Source organism: Vombatus ursinus, unplaced genomic scaffold (genome assembly GCF_900497805.2).
Source record: "Vombatus ursinus unplaced genomic scaffold, bare-nosed wombat genome assembly UNPS02014884.1, whole genome shotgun sequence".
Taxonomy (NCBI): Eukaryota; Metazoa; Chordata; class Mammalia; order Diprotodontia; family Vombatidae; genus Vombatus; species Vombatus ursinus.
The window spans coordinates 3,008,012-3,032,015 of record NW_020954662.1 but is presented as its reverse complement, the minus strand read 5'-3'; the positions used below and the strand labels follow the sequence as shown (position 1 = coordinate 3,032,015).

Below are 24,004 nucleotides of genomic sequence, written 5' to 3'. Positions count from 1 at the left end.
GATAGATAGATAGATAGATAGATAGATAGATAGATAGATAGATAGATAGATAGATAGATAGAGGGATCTATAGGTGAATTGAGGAATAGAAAGATGGATGGATAGATGGATGGATGGATGGATAGACAGATGATTGGATGGATGGATGGATGGATGGATGGATGGATGGATAGAAAGAAAGATTAGATAGACAGACAGACAAACAGACCGATAGACAGACAGGTAGATAGATAAATGGAGCATTTTTTAATCCTCTATCACAATCACTGAATCAGAGTCCCAAAACTTGGGACGTTTGACCTGCCAGTAGGAAAAAAGATCTTGTACTTGTACCTCTGCCCATAATTTAAGTGACTTCTGCCTTGTAAATAAACTCCCCTACAATGATAGTTGGCCCGCTTCCTTAGTGTTTCTTGGGGAGAAATCCATGTTTGCAGGAAGGAAGAATTACTTAAAATTGAAAGTAGAAAAGGGATCACAGGGTCATAGATTAAGAGGTAGAAGTGACCTTGAAGGCCATCAAATCTAATTCCCTCATTTTTCAGATGAGAAAACTGAGGCCCAGAGAGGTAAAGGAACTTGCCTAGTGTCACATGTCTTCTAAGTGTCTGAGACAGAATTTGAATTCAGGTCTTCCTGCCTCTGAGCCCAGCGCTCTATCTACTGCAACACCTACCTGAAGGTCTGCTTAGAAGGTCTTGCCAACTCAACTGTCACTATCTTTGTGACATGTAATCATCATTTCCTGACTTCACTGGCTCAGATACATGGCTCATCCATGAGCTTTACCCTTGGACCCCATGTCCACCTGTGCTGGCATGAGATCTCTTTTCTCTTTGCATTAGCATAGTACAAGACATATAGAAGGCACTTAAAATCTCTGTTAAATTGAATCAAATTGAGTTGAATTAGGAGTTTAAATCAATTGCTGACACACCTGGATGGGTCTGGTGGGAGAGGGACTCAGAGCTGTGCACATCTTATTGACATTTGCCAGGGCCGAGGAATACTGCTCCCTCAAATGCTAATGAACCAAGAAGACCAGAAGCAAGACTCAGTGGGCCCCTAATCTCTTTGTCTAGGTGCAAGCTGAGGGTGCCTTTATCCATCCACTGCATTACTTCTCAACCACCCCATGCTTCCTAAGTGAAGGCTTGCCCAAAGGGCTAACCCATCCCATCCTAGGATCAGAAAACTACCCTCAGATTTCCCCAGGGATCTGCAGTTAAAATAGAACCTCAGTCATACACACACACACACACCCTCATGCTTGTGTCCAGATGGCTCATTGTCCTGCCACTTGCAAACACTCAAGGTCATTAAATGATCCCTCTCTCTGCTTCTTCACAAACAACCTAGGAGATAGCTTCCAAGCACTCCTACGCTACCCATTACCAGCATCAATAGAATATCCTGGCACACTCTTCTAATTTAGGGCAGGGATAGTAATCAATCACTGAGTAACTGTGAGTCCTCTTCAGTTAGATAAATAATTGCTTGCCTTTTAAATTGGATGTCCCTAGAGTGTAACCTTTGCTATGTTCTCTGCCTAAGACCTCAGGCAGCTTAGAGAGCAGCCCAATGCATAAGACTTTCCCCAAGGACACACAGAACCTATAGGATCAGAGAGGCAATAGGGAAATCCACCAGGTTTTACTTACCTATATATAAGGGGTGTCACCTGGCTCTCATGTGCCCCCTAAAGTTAACACACTTAGCTCTGTAGTATAATGAGGGCAGTGGTGTGCTAGAGGCCAACTCAAAGTGGCACCTAAGAACCAATTATTAAAATTTCAGTGTGAGCGTTTATACCATGGAAATTGGCAAATGCTACAAATCAGGGCTTGATTTATTATTTTGTTCATTATCTAGGCTTAAGAAAGCGATGGAGAAATACGTTAATAATGCATGTATATAATTATTTTAATAACATATTAAAGTGCATTGTTTCCCCTTGAGACTCAGTTGTTAAACATTTTCCAGCACACACCTGAATAAGAGTCAATTTAAGAATCCCTAGCCCAGAAACCTACACTTTCTCTGCCTTTATGAGCTACTTACAGACAAGCTCAGAGTAGGAGAGGAGCTAGGACCCACATTAGGGATATTGTCATCAGCCGCTGTCTACCTGCCCTCACAGCTCAGATGCCCTGCCTTCTTGCTGTTGTAAGAGCACACAGAACTCAAACCTTTCATCTGTCCCTTTCTCTTCTAGAGAAGAAACTGCTATCCAAATATAAGATGATCCTGGGGCCAAAGATGCCATCTCACGTCCTAAAGGTGCTTGACGGCCCCCAAGAGAACACCTTTTTCGTAGAAGGACTTGCCTTCCCCGATGTTGACTTCTCAGGGCTCGTTTCCTTCACTGTCTCTTTGATGGGCATCTCTAATCTGGTATGACCTAGGAATGACCTCGGGGGTAGACCCCAGCTCAATAGGCTGGGAACTTTGACACTGTGGGGCAGTGGGGAGGTGCTTCGACACCCACCAAGACTCCAGGGCTTTATTCTCTCTTCATGCTTTCTACTGCTGCTGGAATAGCTTTTCTTATGAACAAATCTACTGATGATATTCTTCTGCTAAAAAAAAAAAAATCAAAAAAACTTCAATGGATCCCAATTGCCCACCAAACAGATTCAGATTCCTTTGTCTTGCATTCAGGTTTGAAGACTTTTGCAGTCTTACTTAAATATACTTATTTATATATACTTCTTGTTCAATTGTTTCAATTACATACGACTAGTGACCCTATTTAGGGTTTTCTTGGCAGAGATACTCGAGTGGCTTGCCATTTCCTTCTCTAGTTCATTTTACATGTGAGAAAACTGAGGCCAACAGGGTGAAGCGACTTACCCAGGGTCACACTGCTAGTTAGTATCTGAGGCTAGATTTGAACTCAGGTCTTCCTGACTCCAGGCCTTGGTGCTCCATCCACTATGCCATCTAGCTGCCCCATATATATATATATATATATATATGTTACACTTACTTATATATTCTATACATCTCTCCCCTCAACATGTCCTATACTCTCTCACCTCTGTGCTTTTCTTTGCTCAAGCTGATCCCATGACAAATGCCACTACTCACGTTCTTTACCTGCTGAATTTCTACCTATCCTCTAAAGCCCAGACTGCTGCCTCCCCCAAGAAGCCCTCTATGATCTCCTTGTCTGTAATAGGAAGTTCTCCCAGTTCTCCCTCAGACTTTATTTTCTATGTCCCTAATTCAATTTTCAGGCAAAATTGTGCCTTATAGTTACCTGTGTTTATGCCTCATCTCCCTAAGACTGTGAGCTCCAAGAAAGCTGGGATCATGCCACAACTAAGCTTTATATCTCCCTTAGTGCCCAGCATAGTGCTTGTGCTAGTAGCAATTAAATGAATGTATCAAATGAAGGAAGGCTCTGAGTGACCTCAGTCACTGGTGTGCTGGTGTGCTGGTGTGCTGGTGGCAAGGAGCCATCCATGTCTTTTCCTTTTCCCTCTCCCAGCCAGTCCCAGAGGCTCTGCTTTTCCAGGACACTGTGGTGTTCCGTGTGGCTCCCTGGATCATGACTCCAAACACTCAGGCCCCCCAAGAGGTATATGTATGCAGGTGAGAGAGATGCTGCCCTGCCTGGGGGTTAGGGAGGGAGCATACCCCAGACTGTGGAGGGCTGTTGTGATCACTGTCCTCACTGCTCAAAGCTTTTCAAGGTAACTCTTCCCTTCACTCAGGGTCCCAAATAAGAGACTGTCATAATGATAATTACCCTGCCCCTTCAATAACTTTCAACCCAAAGAGAGACAGATTAAAGCCCACAGCTCCAATCTTGTGCCACTGAGGAGAGGAAAGGGAGGTAAGGAGAAAGGGAGTGAGAAAAGGATACAGGATACAGGCTGAAGAAGATGCTATTATATTTCAAGTTTAAACATTAGAAGGGACCTTTGAACATAGACTATTAAAATATAGAAAATTAAAGCTGGGAGAGCCCCTAGAACAGCAAATGTAAGGGATGAGAGGGACTTTAGAACATAGAAAGTAAGAGGTGAGAAGGACCTTAGAATACAGAACGTAAGAAGTGAGAGGGACCTTAGAATATAGAACGTAAGGGGTGAGAGGGACCTTAGAACATAGAATGTTGGAGTTGGGAAGGACCTCAGAGTAGAGAATGTCAGAGCTGGGAAGGGACTTAGAACAGAGACTGTCATAACTGCAAGAGATGCTAGAACATAGAATGTTAGAGTAGGGAAAGACTTTAGGACCTAGAATGTCAGAGCTGGAAGGCACCAAAGAATCATAGATTTAGAACCATGAGGAATCTTAAAGGTCATCTGGTCCAACCCCCCTCATTTTACAGAATATGAGGTCCAGAGTAGAAAATGACTTGCCCAAGGTCCCAGAGGGAAATTGCAAACCTGGAGTTTGAACTCAGGCCCTTTGATTCCAAACCTAGTGCTCTTTTTCCACCACTCTATGCTGGACCCTCAGAACATCCAATGGCAGAGACAAAAGGGGTATTGGAGACCATGCAATCCAATGCATTCATTTTGCAGAGAAGGAAACTGAAGTCGTGGTAGTAGAACCAGGATTGTAACCACGAGGTGCTGTGACCCCAAATCTGAAGATCCTTGTCAGCCCTGGATACCGTTTCTCAGAGACAGCAGGAAGCTATGGTCAACTCTCCTAGTTGTAGAGAGAGGGGACAAATCTAGTCTTGTATTCTTTGAACTTCTCTCTTTGCCCCCTTTCTGACGTATACTGAGATAAATAACAGGGTCTTCTCATGGTACGGTCAATAGCGATGTCTCCTCTTGGAAGTATGATATAGGAGGAGGCAGATATGTGTAGCAGAAATAATTGAAATAACAATAATAACATTTAGGTAAGAATTTAAGGTTTGAAAAGCAATTAGCAAATATCATCTCACCTGATCCTCACAATAACCCTGCGAGATAGATGCTGTTATTATCTCCATTTTACAGATGAGGAAACTGAGTCACAGAAGGGTTTGCTCAGAGTCACACAGCTGGTAAGAGTCTGATGCAGGATTTGTCTATCCACTGGACCACCCAGAAGCTTAACTAGAAAGAACAAAGGATTCAAAGTCAGATAATCTGGGTTTTAGACCTAAATCTGCCATTTTTCCTCAGTGTGACCCTGAGCAGGTCCTTTCCCCTTCTTCCAGCCTCAGTTTCCTTATCTGTAACATAAGGGGATTGGAATAAATGGATTCTAAGAACCTCATCCCTGATATTTTGTGTTCTAAGGGCTCTTCCATCTCTGGTATTTCATACACACACACACACACACACACACACACACACACACACACACACACACACACACGGAGTAAAGTGACTTGCCCAGGGTCACAGCTAGCAAGTGTCTGAGGCCAGATTTGAATTCAGGTCCTCCTGACTCCAGGGCTGGTGCTCTATCCCCTGTGCCACCTACCTGCCCCGACTCATCTCTGGTATTTCTAATTCTAACATCTTATGTTTAAAGGTCCCTTCCAGCTCTGAGATTCTGTCTCAAATCCCCTGCCAGTTCTAACAGTTTATATTGTAAGGTCATCTCTAGTTCTGACATTCTATGTCCCAAAGCCCCTTTCAGCCCTGATATTCTATGCTTCCTTGTTGCTCTAGCATACAAGCCCTGCCAACTCTGACATTCAGTGTTCTCAGGCTATTTCTTGTTCTGACTTTCCATGTTCTAAGGTTCTGGCTATCAATATTCTGAAATACCTCCCAGCTCTGATATTCTGTATTTTAAAATCCCTTTGTTCTAAGGTCCCTTCCAGCTCTGACAGTGTATCTTCTGAGGTCCCTCTCAGATCTGATTTTCTATGTTCCAAGGTTCCATATGCCAAGGTTGGACCAGACCTCTGCCTCCTTCCTCCTCCTCAGGTTTGCTGAGGACACACCAGGACTGACTGATTTGAGCTATTCTAGGACAAGTCTTGGGATGGGAATCTATGGGATGCCGCCTGTCCTTCCCTGCTCTACCATGGAGTGTATTTGCCTTTAAGATGGCATTCCTCACCCCGAGGCCCCTAGACTCCTAGTGGCATTGAAGGGACGCTCTAATTCAAGACACTGTTGTGCCCAGTTCCCAAAGCCCCTTGGGATGAGCAATTCTTCCTTGCTCTTTCCAGGACTTATGATAATGAGAACTTTGTGGAATCTGTGACTGCTCTGGCCAAGAAGGCCAAATGCAAGCTGATCATCTGTCCTGAAGAAGAAAACCAGGATGACATATGGATGCAGGTGACGTTAGCTAGTCTATGGTCAGGTAGAGACGACACCTGTACCAATGGCGTGATTTCTCTCAGGTGTAAGCCCAAACAGGGATCAGTAAGAAAGTGAGGGTGCTTAGTGTGACTCCCACAGCCAAGGAAATCTGAAAACAATTGTCCTCTCTGCAGTATTGTGGGGTTGGGTACATGATGTGATTGTCACTACCAAAGGGCAACTCTTGAATTTATGTCAATTTTTCTTCTGCTCCTAACAGGATGAAATAGAGTTTGGTTACATCCAAGCCCCTCACAAGATATTTCCTGTTGTCTTTGACTCACCCCGTAACAGAGGACTGAAAGATTTCCCTATCAAAACTGTTCTGGTATGTTTTGTTGTTGTTTGGTCATTTTTTAGATGTGTCCAACTCTTTGCGATCCCGTTTGGGGTTTTCTTGGCAGAGATACTGGAGTGGTTTCCCATTTCCTTCTCCAGCTCATTTTACAGATGAGGAAACGGAGGCAAACAGCGTTAAGTGATTTGCTCAGGGTCACCCAGCTAGTAAGTGTCTGAGGTCATATTTGAACTCAGGAAGAAGAGTCTTCCTGACCACCTACTGATTAGTTAATTAGGTTGTGAGTAGAGACTTTCTTCTATGGGTCTACTCCTATTTGAGTGTCTAGAGGTAAAGTGATTTAAGGGGAAAAGCTTATGGTCTTTGTTGAATGGATAGATGGATAAGTGAATAATGGGTGGATGGATGGATGAATTTGGAGTCAAGAGACCTAGGCTTGTATCCCATCTCTGAAACTTACTAGCTAACTTTGATCTTAAGTGGGATTATTAGCTTCTCCAAGACTCAGTGTCCTCATCAGTAAAATGGGCATAATTTTGACACATGACCTTCCTCTCTTTTTATAGGAAAAGACACATAAACCTTAAAGGGCTACAAAAATGGAAAGTTATTACATTCCCAGTAGAGAATGGCTACAGAGATCTCAGATCCCCATAGGTGAAGGTCTACTGACAATTTTTCCTTTGAAAGATCTTTGATTTCATCAGTGTGTACCCCACATTCATTGATGAAGATAACAATCACTCCGGGGCAGCTAGGTGTTGCAGTGGATAGAGCACTAGCCCCAGATTCAGGAGGACCTGAGTTCAAATCCAGCCTCAGACACATAACACTTACTAGCTGTGTGACCCTGGGCAAGTCACTTAACCCCATTACCTAGCCAAAAAAAAAAAAAAGATAACAATCACTCCAAGTTTCACAAACTGCAGTTTGGTGGAGTGGAGTCAGAAGTCCTAGAATCAAGGAACCTGTTTTCAAATTCTGCCATTTACTAGCTATGTGATGCTGGGCAAGCCACTGAACACTTCTGTGCCTCAGTTCCTCATCTGTAAAATGGTCATACCAATAGTCATGCTATTTTAGAGAGGCATCGTGGCATAATGACCAGAGTTCTGTGAAGACCTAGGTTCAGATCCCACCTCCACTGCTTGCTATCTGTGTCAGAAAGTCACTCCATCTAAGTCTCACTTTCCTCTTTTGTAAAATGGGGATATCAACACTTGTATTACCTAAAAGGTCAGCATTATATAGTAACTAGAATACTGGCCTTGGCATCTGAAAAATCTGAGTTCAAAACTTGCCTCCATCACTTGCTGATTATTTGGGCAAGTCAGTTAACCTCTCTGAGCCTCATTTCCTTCATCTGTAAAATGGGGATAATAATAGCATCTACCTCCTGAGGTTGTGGTGAGTTCTTAAAAAAGGTAATGTGTGCACACACTAACACACCACAAAAAAAGGGGACAAGTTGCTCTTGGAAACCTGGGAGAGGTGCAGGGATAGGAGCCATTCCTATTGCCAGGGTGGAAAAATGGTGGCCAATGTCCTGGTCATGAGCCCCTCTACACTGAAGGAGGATGGTCCTGGGGTGGCATGCATAGTCAACCAATCAATCCAATATGATTTATTGTATAATAGTATTTGTCATATAATATTATATCTCACATCTGATGTATATCATGTATTATATGTCAGACACTTATGTGTATCACATGTTATCTATTTCATATATTATACATACAGGGCAAATTCTATAATACATATATAGGGTGCATATTATGCCATACATAGGATTTGTAGTACATATCCTACATGTTATATCTTATATATCTTATGTATAATGATGTATATAGGTCTATATGAGAAACATACAGGGTAAATTCAAGGCAGCCTTTGAGGGGGACACATTATTAGCTCCAAAGATTTTGTTGCTAGTTAGGCTCTGCTGGAGTGTGGGCTCCTTGGCATAACCTTCCAGAACCCAGGATCAGTTCCACACCATGATGAGGTTGTTATTATTATTATTGTTATCATCATCATTACTAATGCTTTTCCTATTATTGCCACAATAATCCTTGGCATGTCCATAGTTCTCTATTTTTCCCAGCACCTTCCTAATCCTAGCTCATTATGTACTCATCCCAATGGTCCTGGGGGGATAGAAGGCAGGTCTGTCGTCTGTCTGCCTACAGAACCAGTCAGGAGCCCAGCCAGGAGGAGATCCAGGCCCCCTTCCACCAGAGTGGCTTATAGCATTGCACAGACCTGTTCCTGTCCAGGAGTGAGATCCCCAGCTCTCCAATGGGTCATTTTTTGTAGTGACGACAAAATTGTGCCATTAATCTCCCTCCATTTGCTGGGGCCCGGAGGGACAGGAGGGAAGGTGCCCAGATGTGATTCATTCTGGCGCACCCTGCCAGGATCATTCTATCACAGCTGAGCCTCCAACCTCTCCAGAGGCCTGGGGCAGGGGTGGGGGGGGGTGGCGCGGGGAATCCTTTCTGAAGAGACAAATCCTACAGCCTAACCCTTGGCAGCTGGCTTGCTGGAGGAATGTCTTGATCTACCACAGCTATTTAGGAGGGGAAGGCTAGAGGATCGAGAGGTTTCCATAAAAGAAACAAATCAGCTAAAAATACTGAAGACAAATAATTAAAAAAAAATCACTGGGGCATTTTACCACACCCAGAGGAAGAACATAACCTTTGACCCCCAGGGAAGAAAGAGGATGGGGGGGGTGGAACAAGGAGGGACAAGGATACACTGACCATCAGTCAATCAATAAGCATTTATGGAGCATCTACAGTGGGACGTACCAGAACCCATGCTAGGCACTGGAGTGCTGTCACCAGAAGGACAAGGGGGCCAGGATATACAGTTCCCAGTCTTGGGGGCAATGATGTACAGCTCCCACAGGAGGAAGAACGGACCAGTGATCCAGGTGAAGGGCACTCTCCTCTTGTGGTACCCGACTCTTTTCAGTCTCTCCATCACTCTTCCAGGCCCAGGCTGGACACCTGGGCTGCTCACAGAGCAGATACCCTCCCTGATGGAGAAGGGGGCTGAGCCTTTTGTAGGGAGAAGGGGGCGACTCCCTCGGGTGGACCTCATTGGCTTCCCACCCCAGGTCTTAGGCGATCAGGCACCAATCGACAAAGTGTATAGGAAATGGAATTCTTTGGCATGGAAAATTCCAGATACGGGGACTTTAGAGAAAGGGCTGGGTGGGGAGTACCAGGCAGGAGGAGAAGGCATCTCTAGAGCAGACAGTGGGGCAGAGAGCTACCAGTCCTGAAAAAAAAGAGCAAGAAAGACCCGGGTTCAAGTCCTACCTTTGAAACATACTGACTTCATGATGCTGGGGAGGTCATTTAATCTTGCACTGCCACTCTGTAGATAGTTTAGTGACTTTTAGTGGCCTTTTATTAAGGGGATTTGTTCTGTGAAGTTTGGATTCAGTCAAAGAGCTAAACTTGAAGACCTAAAGGGCCACATGTGGCCTCGAGGCTGCGGGTTCCCCACCGCTGGTCTAATCAAAGACCATAAGTTTTGTAGAGGGTGCTGACCTGTGCTGGCAGAGGGGACTTCCTCCTCTGGAAGGTCCCTAAATCATTGAAATCTCTGGACCCTTTCCAGACCACCATAGGGAGCCACTGAGAATACGAGTGGAAGAGTGTGGAATGCAGGCAATCAGTAAGATGAACAGCTTCCAGGGTCTTGCTGAATGAGAGGGAAGGATGGCAGGGATGCCGCTTAAACAATAGTTTGTATGAAAATGATCTGGTGCTCTTAGTGGACTGCATGCTCAGTGTGAGTCAACAATGTGACCTAGTTGTGAAATAAGTGAGTTTGGTGTAACTTCACTTCCTCTCACTCTCCCACCTCTCAGGGCCCAGATTTTGGTTATGTGACGAGAGAGGAAAATAAAGATTTGATCACTGGCCTGGACTCCTTTGGCAACCTGGAGGTCAGCCCGCCTGTCACAGTCGGAGACAAAAAGTACCCTCTGGGCAGGATCCTCCTGGGCAACAGCAGCTACCCCAGGTGAGGGTGCAGGGATAGGCAAAGGGCTATGGCTAGAGTGGGAATTGGCAGGTTAAGAGTCTTCAGCTTGACCCCATCCCCCTACCCTTCTCCTCCCATACAAACAGACACAGAAACACTCTCCTTTCCAGCTTTAACATTTGGTACCTAGGATTCTTTCAGCTCTAAAATTCTCTGTTCTAATATTCCTCTGAATTGCCATTCTACAATGGAAGAGCCATTCAAGGTCTAAAATTCTATGTTCTAAGGTTCCATGCCCCAACTCTGACATTCTGTGTTCTAATGTTCTCTTCCAGCTCTGACACTCTTTGTTCTAACAGCCCTACCACTTTTGACATCCTGTGTTCTAAGGCCACTCCTAGCTCTGATACTCTGTGTTCTAAGGCTCCTCTCAGATCTGACATTCTGTGTTCTAAGGCTCCTCCCAGCTCTCACATCCTGTGTTCTAAGAGCCCTCCCAGCTCTGACATCCTATGTTCTAAGGCCCTTTTCACCTCCAATTCACTCTGAATTCTATATATAGTGAGCCCCTGGTCATCGCAGGTAGTCAAGAAGAAGTTGGCTGTTTGTTTCATTGTCCCAGATCAGGCAGAGGGTTTAACTAGATGACCTCCAAGATCCTCTGTTTCCATTTTTCTGAGTAATTGATACCAGGCACCTCTCTGGTCCTTAGCTTTACTCTTTTCCACAATGGTGCCCACCTGAATCTTCTCTTGTATACTCACTTGACTTCTGTGGTTTCCAGGGAAGAAAGCAGAGAGATGGTTAAAGTACTCCAGGACTTCCTTTTCTCCCAGAAGGTCCAAGCACCTGTGAAACTCTTCTCTGATTGGTTGTCTGTCGGGCACGTGGATGAATTCCTCAGCTTTGTCCCAGCCCCAGATGGGAAGGTACAGCCCTGGGGTGGGGGAGGAGAGGGGTTGGGGGGGGGGGACCTGCCAGGAGTCACAGAATGTTCTGGCCTTGGAGTTAAGAAATGTGGGCCCAAACTGTCTGACCCTGGTTGACTGTGTGACCTTGGGCAAATCACGTCAACATTCTGACCCCAAATTCCCTGATCTGGAAAATAAGGTTAATGATACTCAAGCTCTCTCTCTGACCCACCCCATCCCCGGTGGTTCAAGGAATATAATTTGTCAACCTGAAAACTCTGGAGAAAAGTGAGTTATTATCTCATTTTCAGAGTTCCCCTATCCCCCACTCAATGCCTGGCCTCTACCTTGTGAGCGGTTCCTCCAAGGCAGACCTCAGTTTCCTTGAGCCATAGTACAATTTTATTCCCGAACGAGAAGCAATATGGCTCAGGAGAATGAGGGCTGGACTGGATTCTGCCACTTACTGTATGACCTTGAGTAAGTCAGTGAACTTCTCAGGGATTCAGTCTTCTCATCTATAAAATGGAACAGAGGTTAGTCACTAGAGGGTCACCAGAAGAACTCTAAGATTCCTTCAGCCTGGAGGTAAGGAGGAGCATCTATTGTGAAGTACCATCTCCTGACCTGAATGTCTCCTTCTTCTAGGGATTCAGGCTCCTCCTGGCCAGCCCCAGCACCTGCTACAAGCTATTTGAGGAGAAACAGAAGGAGGGACATGGAGATGCTAAGATGCTTGAGGGGGTTAAGAGTGAGTTTCTGGTCCAAGGTTCCTGAGGGCTACTATTCCTCATGCCAACCTTGAACTTGGCTCCTGGAGCCACGTTCCCATAAGGAGACCCTGGCAGTCACTGCACACTCTGTGCCTCAGTGACCGGTACTGATCTATGATACATCACGTATTGGGTGACACATGGGCCTTGGGTTTTCTCTCGAAAGTGGAATTGCTTTGGAGATTTAGTCTAGGAAAAAATGGCAGACCTCAGAGTTGACATGGGACCCATTACTGGACTCATAGAATGTCAGAGCTTGAACCTAGAATGTCAAAGCTTGGACAGGCCTTAAAACACAGGTTAGAACTAACACCTAGAATACCCTAGAACACAGAATATCATAGCTGGCAAAATCCTTAGAGATCATCTAGCCCAACTCCCTTATTTTACTGTTGAAGAAATTGATGTAAAGATAGGGGAAATACCTTGCCCAAGATCCCATAGCCAGGAAGTGGAAGAGGAAGGGAGAGAATTCAGGTCTCCTGACTCTTCCATCATTCAGTTCAATTAAAATTTGTTGTTATTTCTTGTAATGGCTGTTGCTATTCAATTGACTCTTCATGACCCCATTTTTGGGGTTTTCTTGGCAGAGATACTGGAGCAGTTTGCCATTTCCTTCTCCAGCTCATTTGACAGATGGAGAAACTGAGGAAAATAGGGTGAAGTGACTTGCTCAGGGTTACACAGTTACTAAGTGTCTGAGGTTAGATTTGAACTCAGGAAGATGAGTCTTCTTGACTCTAGGCCCAATGCTCTATCTACTCTGTCACTTAGCTGCCCAAATAATAATAACAGTTAACATTTATATATAGCATGTACTATGTGCCAGGCACTGTGCTAAGTGCTTTACAAATATTATCTCATTTAAAACTCATAACAACCCTTGGAGTGAAGTTCTATTATTATCGTCCCTTTACAGATGAGGAAACTAAGATTCAGTGACTTGCCTAGGTTCACACAGCTAGTAAGTATCTGAAGCCAGATTTGAAATCAGGTCCTACTGATTTCAGGCCCACCGCTCTATCCACTGCACCATTTAGCTGCCCCCTCTCAAAAAAAAATTTATTAAGTCCCATATATATATATATATATATATATGTATGTATGTATGTATGTATATTCGCTGAACTAGGTGCTGAGACAAACTTCAGACAATGAGTCATAGTCTAGAAGTAGGGGATTAAGACACAAGCAACAGATAATGATAATCAGAGTTATAAATAGAATGGGGCAACTGTGATGACCACTGGAAGGGTGCACTTCAGGAGCTGGAACTAACTCATACTGATTCTGGTGAGCATATTGTTAAGTTTTCAGCATGAGCATTATACTTCAGAAATTGGCAAAGTCTACAAATCAGGGTCTGATCTATTGTTTTGCTGGTTGTTTAGACTTTAAAAAAAAGTTATGGAGAAAATGTTCATAAAGCAAATTAAGCTTATAAGTTTGTTCTGGACATTATTATTTTATTTTGGAGAGCTGATTGTTAAACATTTACCAGCAAATTCCTGGACAACTGTCCTCTGTTGGCTCACACAGCCATATGGCATAACCACCCATGGCTATTCACCCACTGCCAGGGTCTTGAAGCTATGTTACATACCCCTAGCCCCAAACCTCCCTGTTCCTCAAACCATCAGAATGAAGGTCCAACTTCTCTTCTCCTGGCAGATTTTCCTCGGTATCACTGCCACATGTCATCTTTCTGCCTTTCCAGCCTTTCTACACATTACTCCCCTCCCCATATTCTATGTCCCAGCCATACTTTCCTACTTGCTCCATTTCCCACCTCCGTGACTTTGTAACTCATGAGTTAATCCTCCACTCATGCTTTGAATGCTCTGTCTCCTGACCTCTGCCTCTTAGAATTCGTCTCTTACTTCAGAAGTAATTCAGTAATTGCCTTCTACATAAAGCCTCTCCTGATCCCCACCAGCTGCCAGTGACCTCCCTCCTAAAACTACCACATGTTCGTCATGTCTATATTTTATAAAGAATTGCATAGGTACAAAGCGTCTCATCCTTGAGAATATAAGCTCCTTGAGTTGTGTTTTTTTTTTTCAGTCATGTCCAACTCTCCATGACCCCATCTGGGGTTTTCTTGGAAGACATACAGAAGTGGTTTGCCATTTCTTTCCCCAGCTCATTTTACAGATGAGGAAACTGAGGCAAACAGGGTTAAGCTCCTTGAAGGGAGGAACTGTTTCATTTCTGACTTTATATCCCCAGCATCTATAAATCTGGCATATATATGGTACTTAATAAATACTGGCATATGGTACTTAATAAATGCATGTTGATTGATTGGTTGATTTGCCCCAGGGAAATGACTTGTAATTATAACTGTAACAATGGTATAAAATAATCCAGGATAAGTCCAAAGAGGTACCAAAAAAGTGCTATGATCTCTTAGGATGAGTACAGGGGGTGAGTCCATTACTGACTGGGAGAATCATGGAAGGAGGTGGTGTTATTTCGTCACGGGACCATCTCTTCCAACCCCCCAGGTAGCTGATGTCTATAAGAGAATTCCAGGAATGTCCTTCGAGATCTTCCAAGAGAGACCCTCGAATGTGTTATAACATTTAGATGTTTTTTCTGTTATTGGCCGTTCCAAGTAAGCCTGGCATTTAGCAGGCTCTATTTTTTCTCTTTACAAATGGCTTTCTGGGTTATGTGTGGATACAGGGCTAAATTGCAGCCCAAGACTCTCTTGGCCAGCCTGAAGCAAAGAACTGATCACTTACCTGCTGCAAACCCTTCTCATTTTTCTCTTTTATCTTCATTATAGAAAAAGGAAATAAGACGATAAAAGACATTCTATCGGACAAAACCTTGAGAGAGCACAATCAGTATGCCGAGGTATGGGGAACTGGGACCCTGGGAGAGGTGGTGTGGAATTTCAGAAAAAAAACAAACAACAAATCAGGATTTGAAACCAATATTCAAATCCTATCTCTGTAACTGACTCTTTATGGGACTTCAGTGGGTCATGACATTTCTGGCCTCAGTTTCTTCACCTATGAAATGGGGTGGTTGGATTAGGTGACTTCCAAGGTCCATTGCTGTTCCAACATTCTATGAGTCTATGCAGAGGAAGCCATGGCAGACTTGGAGTCAGCATGACCTCAATTGGAATCTTCCCTCAGACTGACTACATGACTGTAGGCAAGTCAATAACCTCTGGGAGCCTCAGTCAACTCTCTAAAAGTTCTCAAAGTGTGGTCCAGGGACCCCTGAGAGTCCATAAGACCCTTCTAGGCTGTCCATGAGGTCGATACTATTTTTATAAAAATACTAAGACTTCTTAAAAATTTTATTTTATTTTTCCCCAATTATATGCTAAATAATTTGAGTTCCAAATTCTATCCTTCCCTCCTTCCCTCCTCTCTTTTAAAAATGATGTCTAATATGGTCAATATCAATAAGTATAACACTCATAAACAAAAGCTCTTTAAGGGGTCCTCAATAATTTTTGAGAGTATAAAGGGGATCTGAGACCAAAAAGATTCAGAACCACTGCTCAGAGGATTTACCTCTATGATTCCTTCCAGTCATAAATCTGTACTCTTGTGATCATAGCAGCTAGGGGATACAATGACTAGAGTGCTATATCTGGAATTAGGAAGACCTGAGTTCAAATCTTGCCTCAAACACTTATTAGTTGTGTGACCCTGGGCATGTTGCTTAACCTCTGTCTGCCTCAGTTTCATCTCCTGTAAAATGGTGATAATAATAGCATCTTTCTCCCAGGGTTGTGAGGACAATATTTATAAAGCACTTTATAAATCTTAAAGCACTATATAAATAGTTATATTATCATTATCCTTTCTACTAAGTTATAGATGGATTGTAACCTGTATTGGTAGAGGGAATTTCCACACCTATAAAAATCAAAGATCCATAACATTTTGAAGTATGATTCTTTGATCTCTGCAGTTTCTGAGGGAGGAGGTGTGGGGAAGAAAAAGGTCTGGGTCTCCAATCTGACATTCTTTACCCAGAATCCTTTGATTGATGACCATGGCCACCAAGAGATTTTGTCAATGAAGCTATTCTTTTAGCCAGAGATCTCCACATAACAACATTAGCTTATATTAAACTAGTTGGGGAATGGGAGAGATTAGAGGTAGAGAAGGCTAGCAAGGAAGAGAGAGAAGAGGAGAGCCTACTAACTCTCAAATCAGCTTGGATCAATGTAAGTGGCATTTTCTTTACTATGTACTCAGCCTGACAGTCCCCTAGGGAAGGAGCAGAGCCTGGGGCAGAGATACAATTAGGAGTATTTGTACCCACGGCAAATACCACAACCACCAAGGCAACAAACTACCCCGTGTGGGAGGAAGAGGAATGGAGACTGCTAGGTGAGGTCCAGGGAACAGGACAGAACAGAAAAAAAGCTCACCTCAATATACCACTTCTTTGTTTCCTATTCCAACTCATTTTTCTTGCTAATTAGGTATTATACAGCTATCTATACAGCTGAATTCAAATGATATTAGTACCCTCTAAATTTGGCACCCTAGGACAGAGCTCCAGTCACCTCACCTTAGTTATGGCTCAAACACGGGGAATAAAAAAGAAAACTTGATTTGCATCCAGTGTCTGTCAGTAGCCTCTGATTTTTTTTTCCAACATGGCACTCTTTCTACCAATGCAGATTACAATTGATAACTTTCCATCTTAGAGAGTTGCTCAAGGCTCAGACTTGTTCACGGTCACACGGCCAGTACATGTCAGAATTGGGATCAAAATGTAGGGCTTCCTGACTCCCGTTCTGCTTTCTAACCATGATGCCACATGGCTTCTCTTGGAGCAAGATCAGTCATGGTTGAATTCCAGCTTTGCTACTTACCATAAGTTTAGAGTAAATCGCATCCCCTCTGTAAGCCTCAGTTTCCTCAAGTGTAAAATGAGGGACTGGCCCTAATGACCTCAAAAGTCCCCTCATACTAAAGTTCAAGAACTCAGTGGCCTTAGTTAGAACTATCCTTCATGATATCATAGATCATCAGATCATAGAGTTGGAGCCGGACGTCTGGGACCATTGAGTATAAACCCTTCATTTTTCAGTTGAGTAAGCTGAGGGTCAAAATCTCATTGACATCCAATAAGCTTATTTGTTTTGAATCATAGAATCAGCTCCACAAAAGCCCTTTGTCAATGTCTCCTATGGGCGCAGGGTTGACCCTACACTCTCAGAGTATATGAATAGTGGGGGCCCATCTTTGCCAGGCCCTTCTAAAGTGAAAAGCCTTAGACCAGGGGTTCTTCTTTTTAGTGTCCTGGATCCCTTGGGCAGTGCCAAGTGAAGCCTAGAGATCCCTTTGCAGAATCACATTTTCAAATGCATAAAATAAAATCCATGGGATCCCAAAGGGAATGGGTTATATTGAAATACAGTCCAAAGAGTTGGATAAGATTGAAAACAACTGAACAACAAAACAGCAAACCTCACAACCCTTCCAGTCATAAATCTGCACTCTTGTGATCACAGCAGCTAGCGGATACAATGGCTAGAGTGCTATATCTGAATTAGGAAGACCTGAGTTCAAATCTTGCCTCAAACACTTATTAGTTGTGTGACCCTGGGCATCAAAATATTAAGTTATAATAGCTGACATGTATATAGTGTGGTAAGTTTTAGAAAGTGCTTTTCATGAGTTCCAAGTTCATAGACCACCCTTCCCCCAACCCCCTATAAGAACCTCCACATTCAAAGATGGACCTAGTAACGGACTGTGAGTCTGTTCTTCATTAATTTGGACACAGTCATTCACAGAGGACATCCAAGACTGGAGAAGGTGGCCTGTTAGTTGGTTAGAAAGTGAACTGTGCATGCTTACACACACACACACACACACACACACACACATCAAAGAAATAACAATGGAATATTTAGAAGCATTGGAACATGAACCATCAGGAGGTTGGTGGTGATGGCCTAGGCAGAGGAGGAAAAGACTCCACCCAGGGCTACAGAGGGTGTGAAGGAAACAATGGGGCAGGGGCACATGATGTCAGATACCCTGAGAGGGCAAGTCACCTGCCAAAGGTCACACAGAGGGAGAGTGGAGGTACCAAGGCTAGAATTCAGGTCTCTTGCTATAGAAAGGGCACTGAATGGAAAGTCAGAAGCCTGGCCTAAAGTAATTGTTCTGCTGATTTATTATCTATATGGTGGGCTTTAGCTACCTCATCAGTACAATGATGGGGTGGGACCAGAGTATCTTTGAGGCCCCTCCCAGCTTCTACATTCTCTGTTCTAAGGGCCCTCCCAGACCTGACATTCTGTGTTCTAAGGGCCTTCCCAGCTCTGACACTCTCTGTTCTAAGGCCCCCTCCCAGCTCTGACATTCTGTGTCTCTAGGCCCCTCCCAGCTCTGACATTCAGTGTTCTAAGGCCCCTACCAGCTCTGACACTCTCTGTTCTGAGGGCTGTCCCCGCTCTGACATCCTGTGTTCTAAGGGCCCTCCCAGCTCTGACATCCTGTGTTCTAAGGGCCCTCCCAACTCTGACATTCTGTGTTCTAAGGCCCCTCCCAGCTCTGACATCTTGTGTTCTAAGGGCCCTCTCAGCTCTGACATTCTCTGTTCTAAGGCCCCTCCCAGCTCTGACATTCTGTGTTCTAAGGCCCCTGCCAGCTCTGACACTCTCTGTTCTAAGGGCCCTCCCAGCTCTGACATTCCATGTTCTAAGGGCCCTCCCAGCTCTGACATTCTGTGTTCTAAGGGCCCTCCCAACTCTGACATTCTGTGTTCTAAGGCTCCTCCCAGGTCTGACATTCCACGTTCTAAGGGCCCTCCCAGCTCTGACATTCTGTGGCCCCTCTGCTCCTCCTAACTGGCTGCTCTGCTTTCCTAGACTGGGACGTTCTCAGCCTGTATTAACCACAGTCTGAGTGAGCTTAGGGTCGGGGTGCCCTTCCCAGAGATTAGTCACTTTGGTGACATGTGGCTGGGTTCCCATGGAAGAGAGTCACCTCCCTGCATGTCACCCTTCCCTAGAGCTGCATTGACTGGAACCGGGAGATCCTGAAGCAGGAATTGGGCCTGACCGAGCAGGACATCATTGACATCCCGCAGCTCTTCTACCTCAAGATGCAGGTCTCCACAAAAGCTCTGAAAGCCGAGGCTTTGTTCCCAGACATGGTAAGAAGTCAACCGTGGAGGGGTGTGGGGCCCATGGTCCTGGGGGGTCAGCTTCCTAAGGTGCCAAGATGGTGGGAAGTTTGTCCTTACCGGAGTGGGGCTCATTCTTTAATGAGGGAAGTCTCAGGGTGGGGAAGGCTAGGAGAGAGTACAGGAGACCTAGCGTTCTTCTCCAAGATTCACCTTGACTTAATGGGATGTTTAGAGAGTTTGCAAGAAAGAGCATGGAAAAAGAGTCTAAGAGTCCTGGGTTCAAATCCTGACTCCGATACTTAACAATTTCTGTAGGCCTTTTGCCATACTGGTAAAATGAGAGAGTTGGATTAGTCGCTAAGATGTATCAGCCTTTCAGGCCTCTTCCAGCTCTGACAATCAGGATTACCTGGGAGTAAAACAGCCCAAGTGTTGGGGAGACAGCAGGTGGGATCTCACTCTTTATAGGATTTGGAGTGGGAGCCCAACTCACCCATTTTACAGAGCATAAAACTGAAGCCTGGAGAAGGGAAATCTACCTAAGCCCACACAGGGAATCAGCCTCAGAACTGAAGGGCAGGAGAAATAGCTCTGGGTTTGACATCAGAAGACCTGGGTTTGAATTCTGCCTCTTCTACTTAGTACCTATATGAGGATGGGAAGTCACTTCCCCTCTGTGGGCCTCAGTTTCCAATTCTGTAAAAAGGGGGAATTGGCCTTAGAGGGCCTGTAAGTTCCCTTTCAGCTCCAAATCTACGATTCCAGGAATCCAGGTCCTTGGCCTCCAAATCTAGCTCTCCCTTTACCACACGGGGCTAAGGGTATGAAAGACTGATTCATTGTTGATTTTTCTCTCCTGCTGCCCCAGGTGAACATGCTTGTGCTGGGGAAGTACCTGGGGATCCCCAAGCCCTTCGGACCCATCATCAATGGACAGTGCTGCCTCGAGGAGAAGGTGCAGGCCCTGCTGGAGCCTCTGGGCCTGAAATGCATTTTCATTGATGACTATTTTTCCTATCACCTCCGCTCAGGAGAGGTGCACTGTGGCACCAACGTCCGCAGAAAGCCTTTTCCCTTTAAATGGTGGAACATGACGCCCTGAGTGGGCTCCCCTGCCATAACGTCCCCTTATTTGTTCAGTATTTGTAAGCCAGCAACAGAGGGCTGCTCACTGTGCTCATCTGTCTCCTGGTGCTACAGCCCCGCTTGTCTGCCCCTGCCCCTCACCCCCCTCAGCCAGGCCTGTTCTGGCTGCCCTGCCATGCGCTGTCTAGCTGGAGATATGGAGACTGTCACCCACCAAGCAGCACCAGAGTCAAAAATGGATTGAGGTCTAAAAGTCCATGGCCAGGCGAGCACACGCTGGGAAAACCGTAATAAAGTTGTGAGGACTTTGTAACTGTGGCCGTGCCATCCAAAGTTCTTTATTTTCTGTGGTGTGCCAAGGGGGAGCAGAAGCACCATTCTGGGGTCCCAGAGCTTGGGTTCTGGCTCTGGTCATGGGTTCTTGCGGAAGTCTTTCCTTTCTCTTACCCTGAGCTTTTTCTTCTGGAAGGCCTGGAAGGGATTAATGAGTGAAGTCCCTTAGACTATCTGTGTTCTAAGGGCCCTTCATCTCTGACATCCAATGTCCTAAAGCAGGGGTAGGGAACCTGCAGCCTTGAGGCCACATGTGGCCTTCTAGGTCCTTGGGTGCAGCTTTTTGACTGAGTCCAAGTTTTACAGAAGAAATCCTTTTATTATGGGGTAGGATCTCAGGGCCCTCCCAGCTCTGACCTCCTGTGTTCTAAGGGCCCTCCCAGCTCTGACCTTCTGTGTTCTAAGGGCCCTCCCAGCTCTGACCTCCTGTGTTCTAAGGGCCCTCCCAGCTCTGACCTCCTATGTTCTAAGGTCCCTCTCAGCTCTGGCATTCTGTGTTCTAAGGGCCCTCCCAGCTCTGACATCCTGTGTTCTAAGGGCCCTCCCAGCTCTGACCTTCTGTGTTCTAAGGGCCCTCCCAGCTCTGACCTCCTGTGTTCTAAGGGCCCTCCCAGCTCTGACCTTCTGTGTTCTAAGGGCCCTCCCAGGTCTGACACTGTGTGTTCTAAGGTCCCTCCCAGCTCTGACATTCTGTGTTCTAAGGGCCCTCCCAGCTCTGACATTCTGTGTTCTAAGGGCCCTCCCAGCTCTGACAGTCTGTTCTTCAGCCCTTTTCTGCTCTAAATCCTAGCTACTTGAGAGCTCCATCCCCTTCTTCGGTAGCCAGGATCTCTCTCAGACTCCCCTCCATGGAAGGCCCAGGGGAGCCAAGGTGGGGCTCTGTGGAAAGCCCCAAGCTGGAGCGGTGCTGAGGCTTATCCACATCCCAGCCTAGCTGTCCCGGTAAGCAGCCCCCTCCAAATCCCATCTATTCCTCTACCTGTTTCCACATCTATAAAGAAGATAGTGCCAGATTCTCAAAACCGATGAATCTTTAGCAGGGCAGAAGAAATGCCTGACGTCCCCAGGAAGAGAGATTCTTCAAAGTCCTTCACTTTAACTCTCGCTGGTGTGACTCCGGCTGCATGGCTGTATGTCCCTGAGAGAGTGGGGACAGAGCCTACGTGGACCATTAGAAAATGGAACGTTAGAGTTGGGAGAAACCCTAGGACATGACGGGAAGAATAAGAGTTTAGAGGATCACTTTGCTGAGAGCTTCACAGGCGCCGTAGCGCTTACAGCACCGGGCCTAGAGTTAGTCATTCCTGAATTCAAATCTGACCTTAGACACTTGGTGGCTGTGTGACCCTGGGCAAGTCATTTAACTCTTTCTCAGTTTCCTCATCTGTAAAATGAGCTGGAGAAGGAAATGGCAAACACTCCAGTATCTCAGCCAAGTAAACCCCAAATGGGGTCACAGAGAGTCGGACACAATTCAGACGAGTAAACGAGAGCTTTACAAATATTATCTCATTTGATCCTCACCCTGGAGGGAGGTGCTATTATAGCACCCCCATTTTACAAATGCGGAAACTGAGACAAACAGGGTGAAGTGACTTGCCCAGGGTCACACAGCTAGTAAGTATCCAGGGTGGGCTTTGAACTCTGGTCTTCAGGACTCCAGGCCCAGAGCTCTATCCATGGTACCACTTAGATGTCCCTGGTCCTTGACTGGTTGGGCAATAGCTCCTTAGTTGTATGACCTAAGTCTAGAACTCCTCAGTTTTCTCTTGTTAACATGATAGAGTCATTCCAGTTCTTACTCTGTCCCTGGACCCCTGAAGGGTCCAAGAATTTGGATGAGAAATAATTACATCTTTATTTACTTTAGCCTCCAACTGAAATTGAGCACTTCAGTTATGAAAGGAGGCCCCAAACACTCTTCTGAAAAGGGGTTCATAACCTTCACTAGGCCCCCAAAAGGGTGCACATGGCATGAAAAGGTTTAGGAAGCCCTGGTCCAGAGGGTCTCAAAGGTCCCTTCCATGAGGGAAAGTCCATCCTCCAAGATCAGCTCTGTTCTCTCCCCACCTGGTCATGCTGGGACAACACTGAGAAAAGCCTAAGGGCCCTGCAGTCAATAGAAACCTGAGGCCCATGGGGTGCTTAGCTGGAAGGCTTTGAAAGCCAGACTGAAGACCTGGGACTTCATCCCCTGGGTGAAGAAAAGCCACCAGAGGCCGGAAGAGGGAACCCAGAGGGAGAAGAGGTCCCGCTATCAACAGGCCTGGCTCTAGTCCCGACTCCAGCTCTTGGGGGCTTCTTCGTGTCTATGGGACTGTTTTCTTATTGTTGTTGCTGACATTCATAATTGAAGGAAATGCTAAATAGGAATATTAGAGCTGGGGAGTAGAGAGAAGAAAAGAGAAAAGAGAGAGGACAGGAGAGGAGAGGAGAGAAGAGGCGAGGGGAGGAGAAGGGAGGAGAGGGAAGGGGGGGAGAGGAGAGCAAAGAAGAAGAGAGGAGAGAGGAGAAGAGGAGAGGAGGAGAGGAGAGGGGAGGAGAAGGGAGGGGAGGGGGAGGAGAGGAAAGCAAAGAAGAAGAGAGGAGAAGAGAGAAGAGGGAGAGGAGAGAGCAGGAGAGGGAGAGGAGAAGGGAGGAGAGGAGAGGAGGGGATAGGAAAGGAGAAGAAGGAAGGGGAGGAGAGGAGAACAAAGAAGAGAGGAGAGGAGAGGGGAGGAGAGGGAGAGGAGAGAGGAGGACAGGAGAACGTTATTGAGGATGCTCTTAGAAGAAACTGGAGAGGAAAGGTTCAATATAGTATCAAAGGACAAAAATAGAGGGATGTACCTTGCCTAGGACCATCTCATAAGAGGCTGGAGGAGAGGATGGTGATGATGGAGGGAAGTTTTCTCTTTAGGTTCTCTGGAATCTATTCTTTCATAGTTCTCCTACCAATATGACTGCTCCTTCTCAGCCTCCTTTGCTGGATCATCATCCAAACTGCACCTTGTGCCCTTAAATGTCTGCTATCTCTCTCTCTCTCTCTCTCTTTTCTCTCTCCTTTTTTCTCCTCTCTCTTTCCTTCTCTCTCCTCTCTCCTCTCTTTTCTCTCTCTTTCTCTCTCTTTTTTCTCTCTCCTCTCTCTCCTTTTTTCTCTTCTCTCTCTCTCCTCTCTCCCTCTCTCCCTCTCTCTCAGTCTCTGTCTTTCTCTCTCCC

The 24,004-nt window shown here is 45.4% G+C and overlaps 1 protein-coding gene across 3 annotated transcripts in view; it reads left to right on the top strand.

Moving 5' to 3' along the window:
* Positions 1–20,791, top strand: part of PADI4 (peptidyl arginine deiminase 4) — a 49,329-nt gene extending 28,538 nt beyond the window's left edge. For 2 of the 3 annotated variants that reach the window (XM_027842814.1, XM_027842816.1), the window contains exons 7-16: positions 2,216–2,394; positions 3,494–3,597; positions 6,140–6,251; positions 6,496–6,603; positions 10,463–10,617; positions 11,363–11,507; positions 12,138–12,240; positions 15,054–15,124; positions 19,271–19,414; positions 20,256–20,791. In XM_027842814.1, the coding sequence (XP_027698615.1) occupies positions 2,216–2,394; positions 3,494–3,597; positions 6,140–6,251; positions 6,496–6,603; positions 10,463–10,617; positions 11,363–11,507; positions 12,138–12,240; positions 15,054–15,124; positions 19,271–19,414; positions 20,256–20,489 (1,355 nt within the window). In that variant the 3' untranslated portion in view covers positions 20,490–20,791. The remainder of the gene's footprint in view (positions 1–2,215; positions 2,395–3,493; positions 3,598–6,139; positions 6,252–6,495; positions 6,604–10,462; positions 10,618–11,362; positions 11,508–12,137; positions 12,241–15,053; positions 15,125–19,270; positions 19,415–20,255) is intronic. The other variant, XM_027842815.1, reaches the window with a different exon arrangement.
* Positions 20,792–24,004: the final 3,213 nt, after the last annotated feature.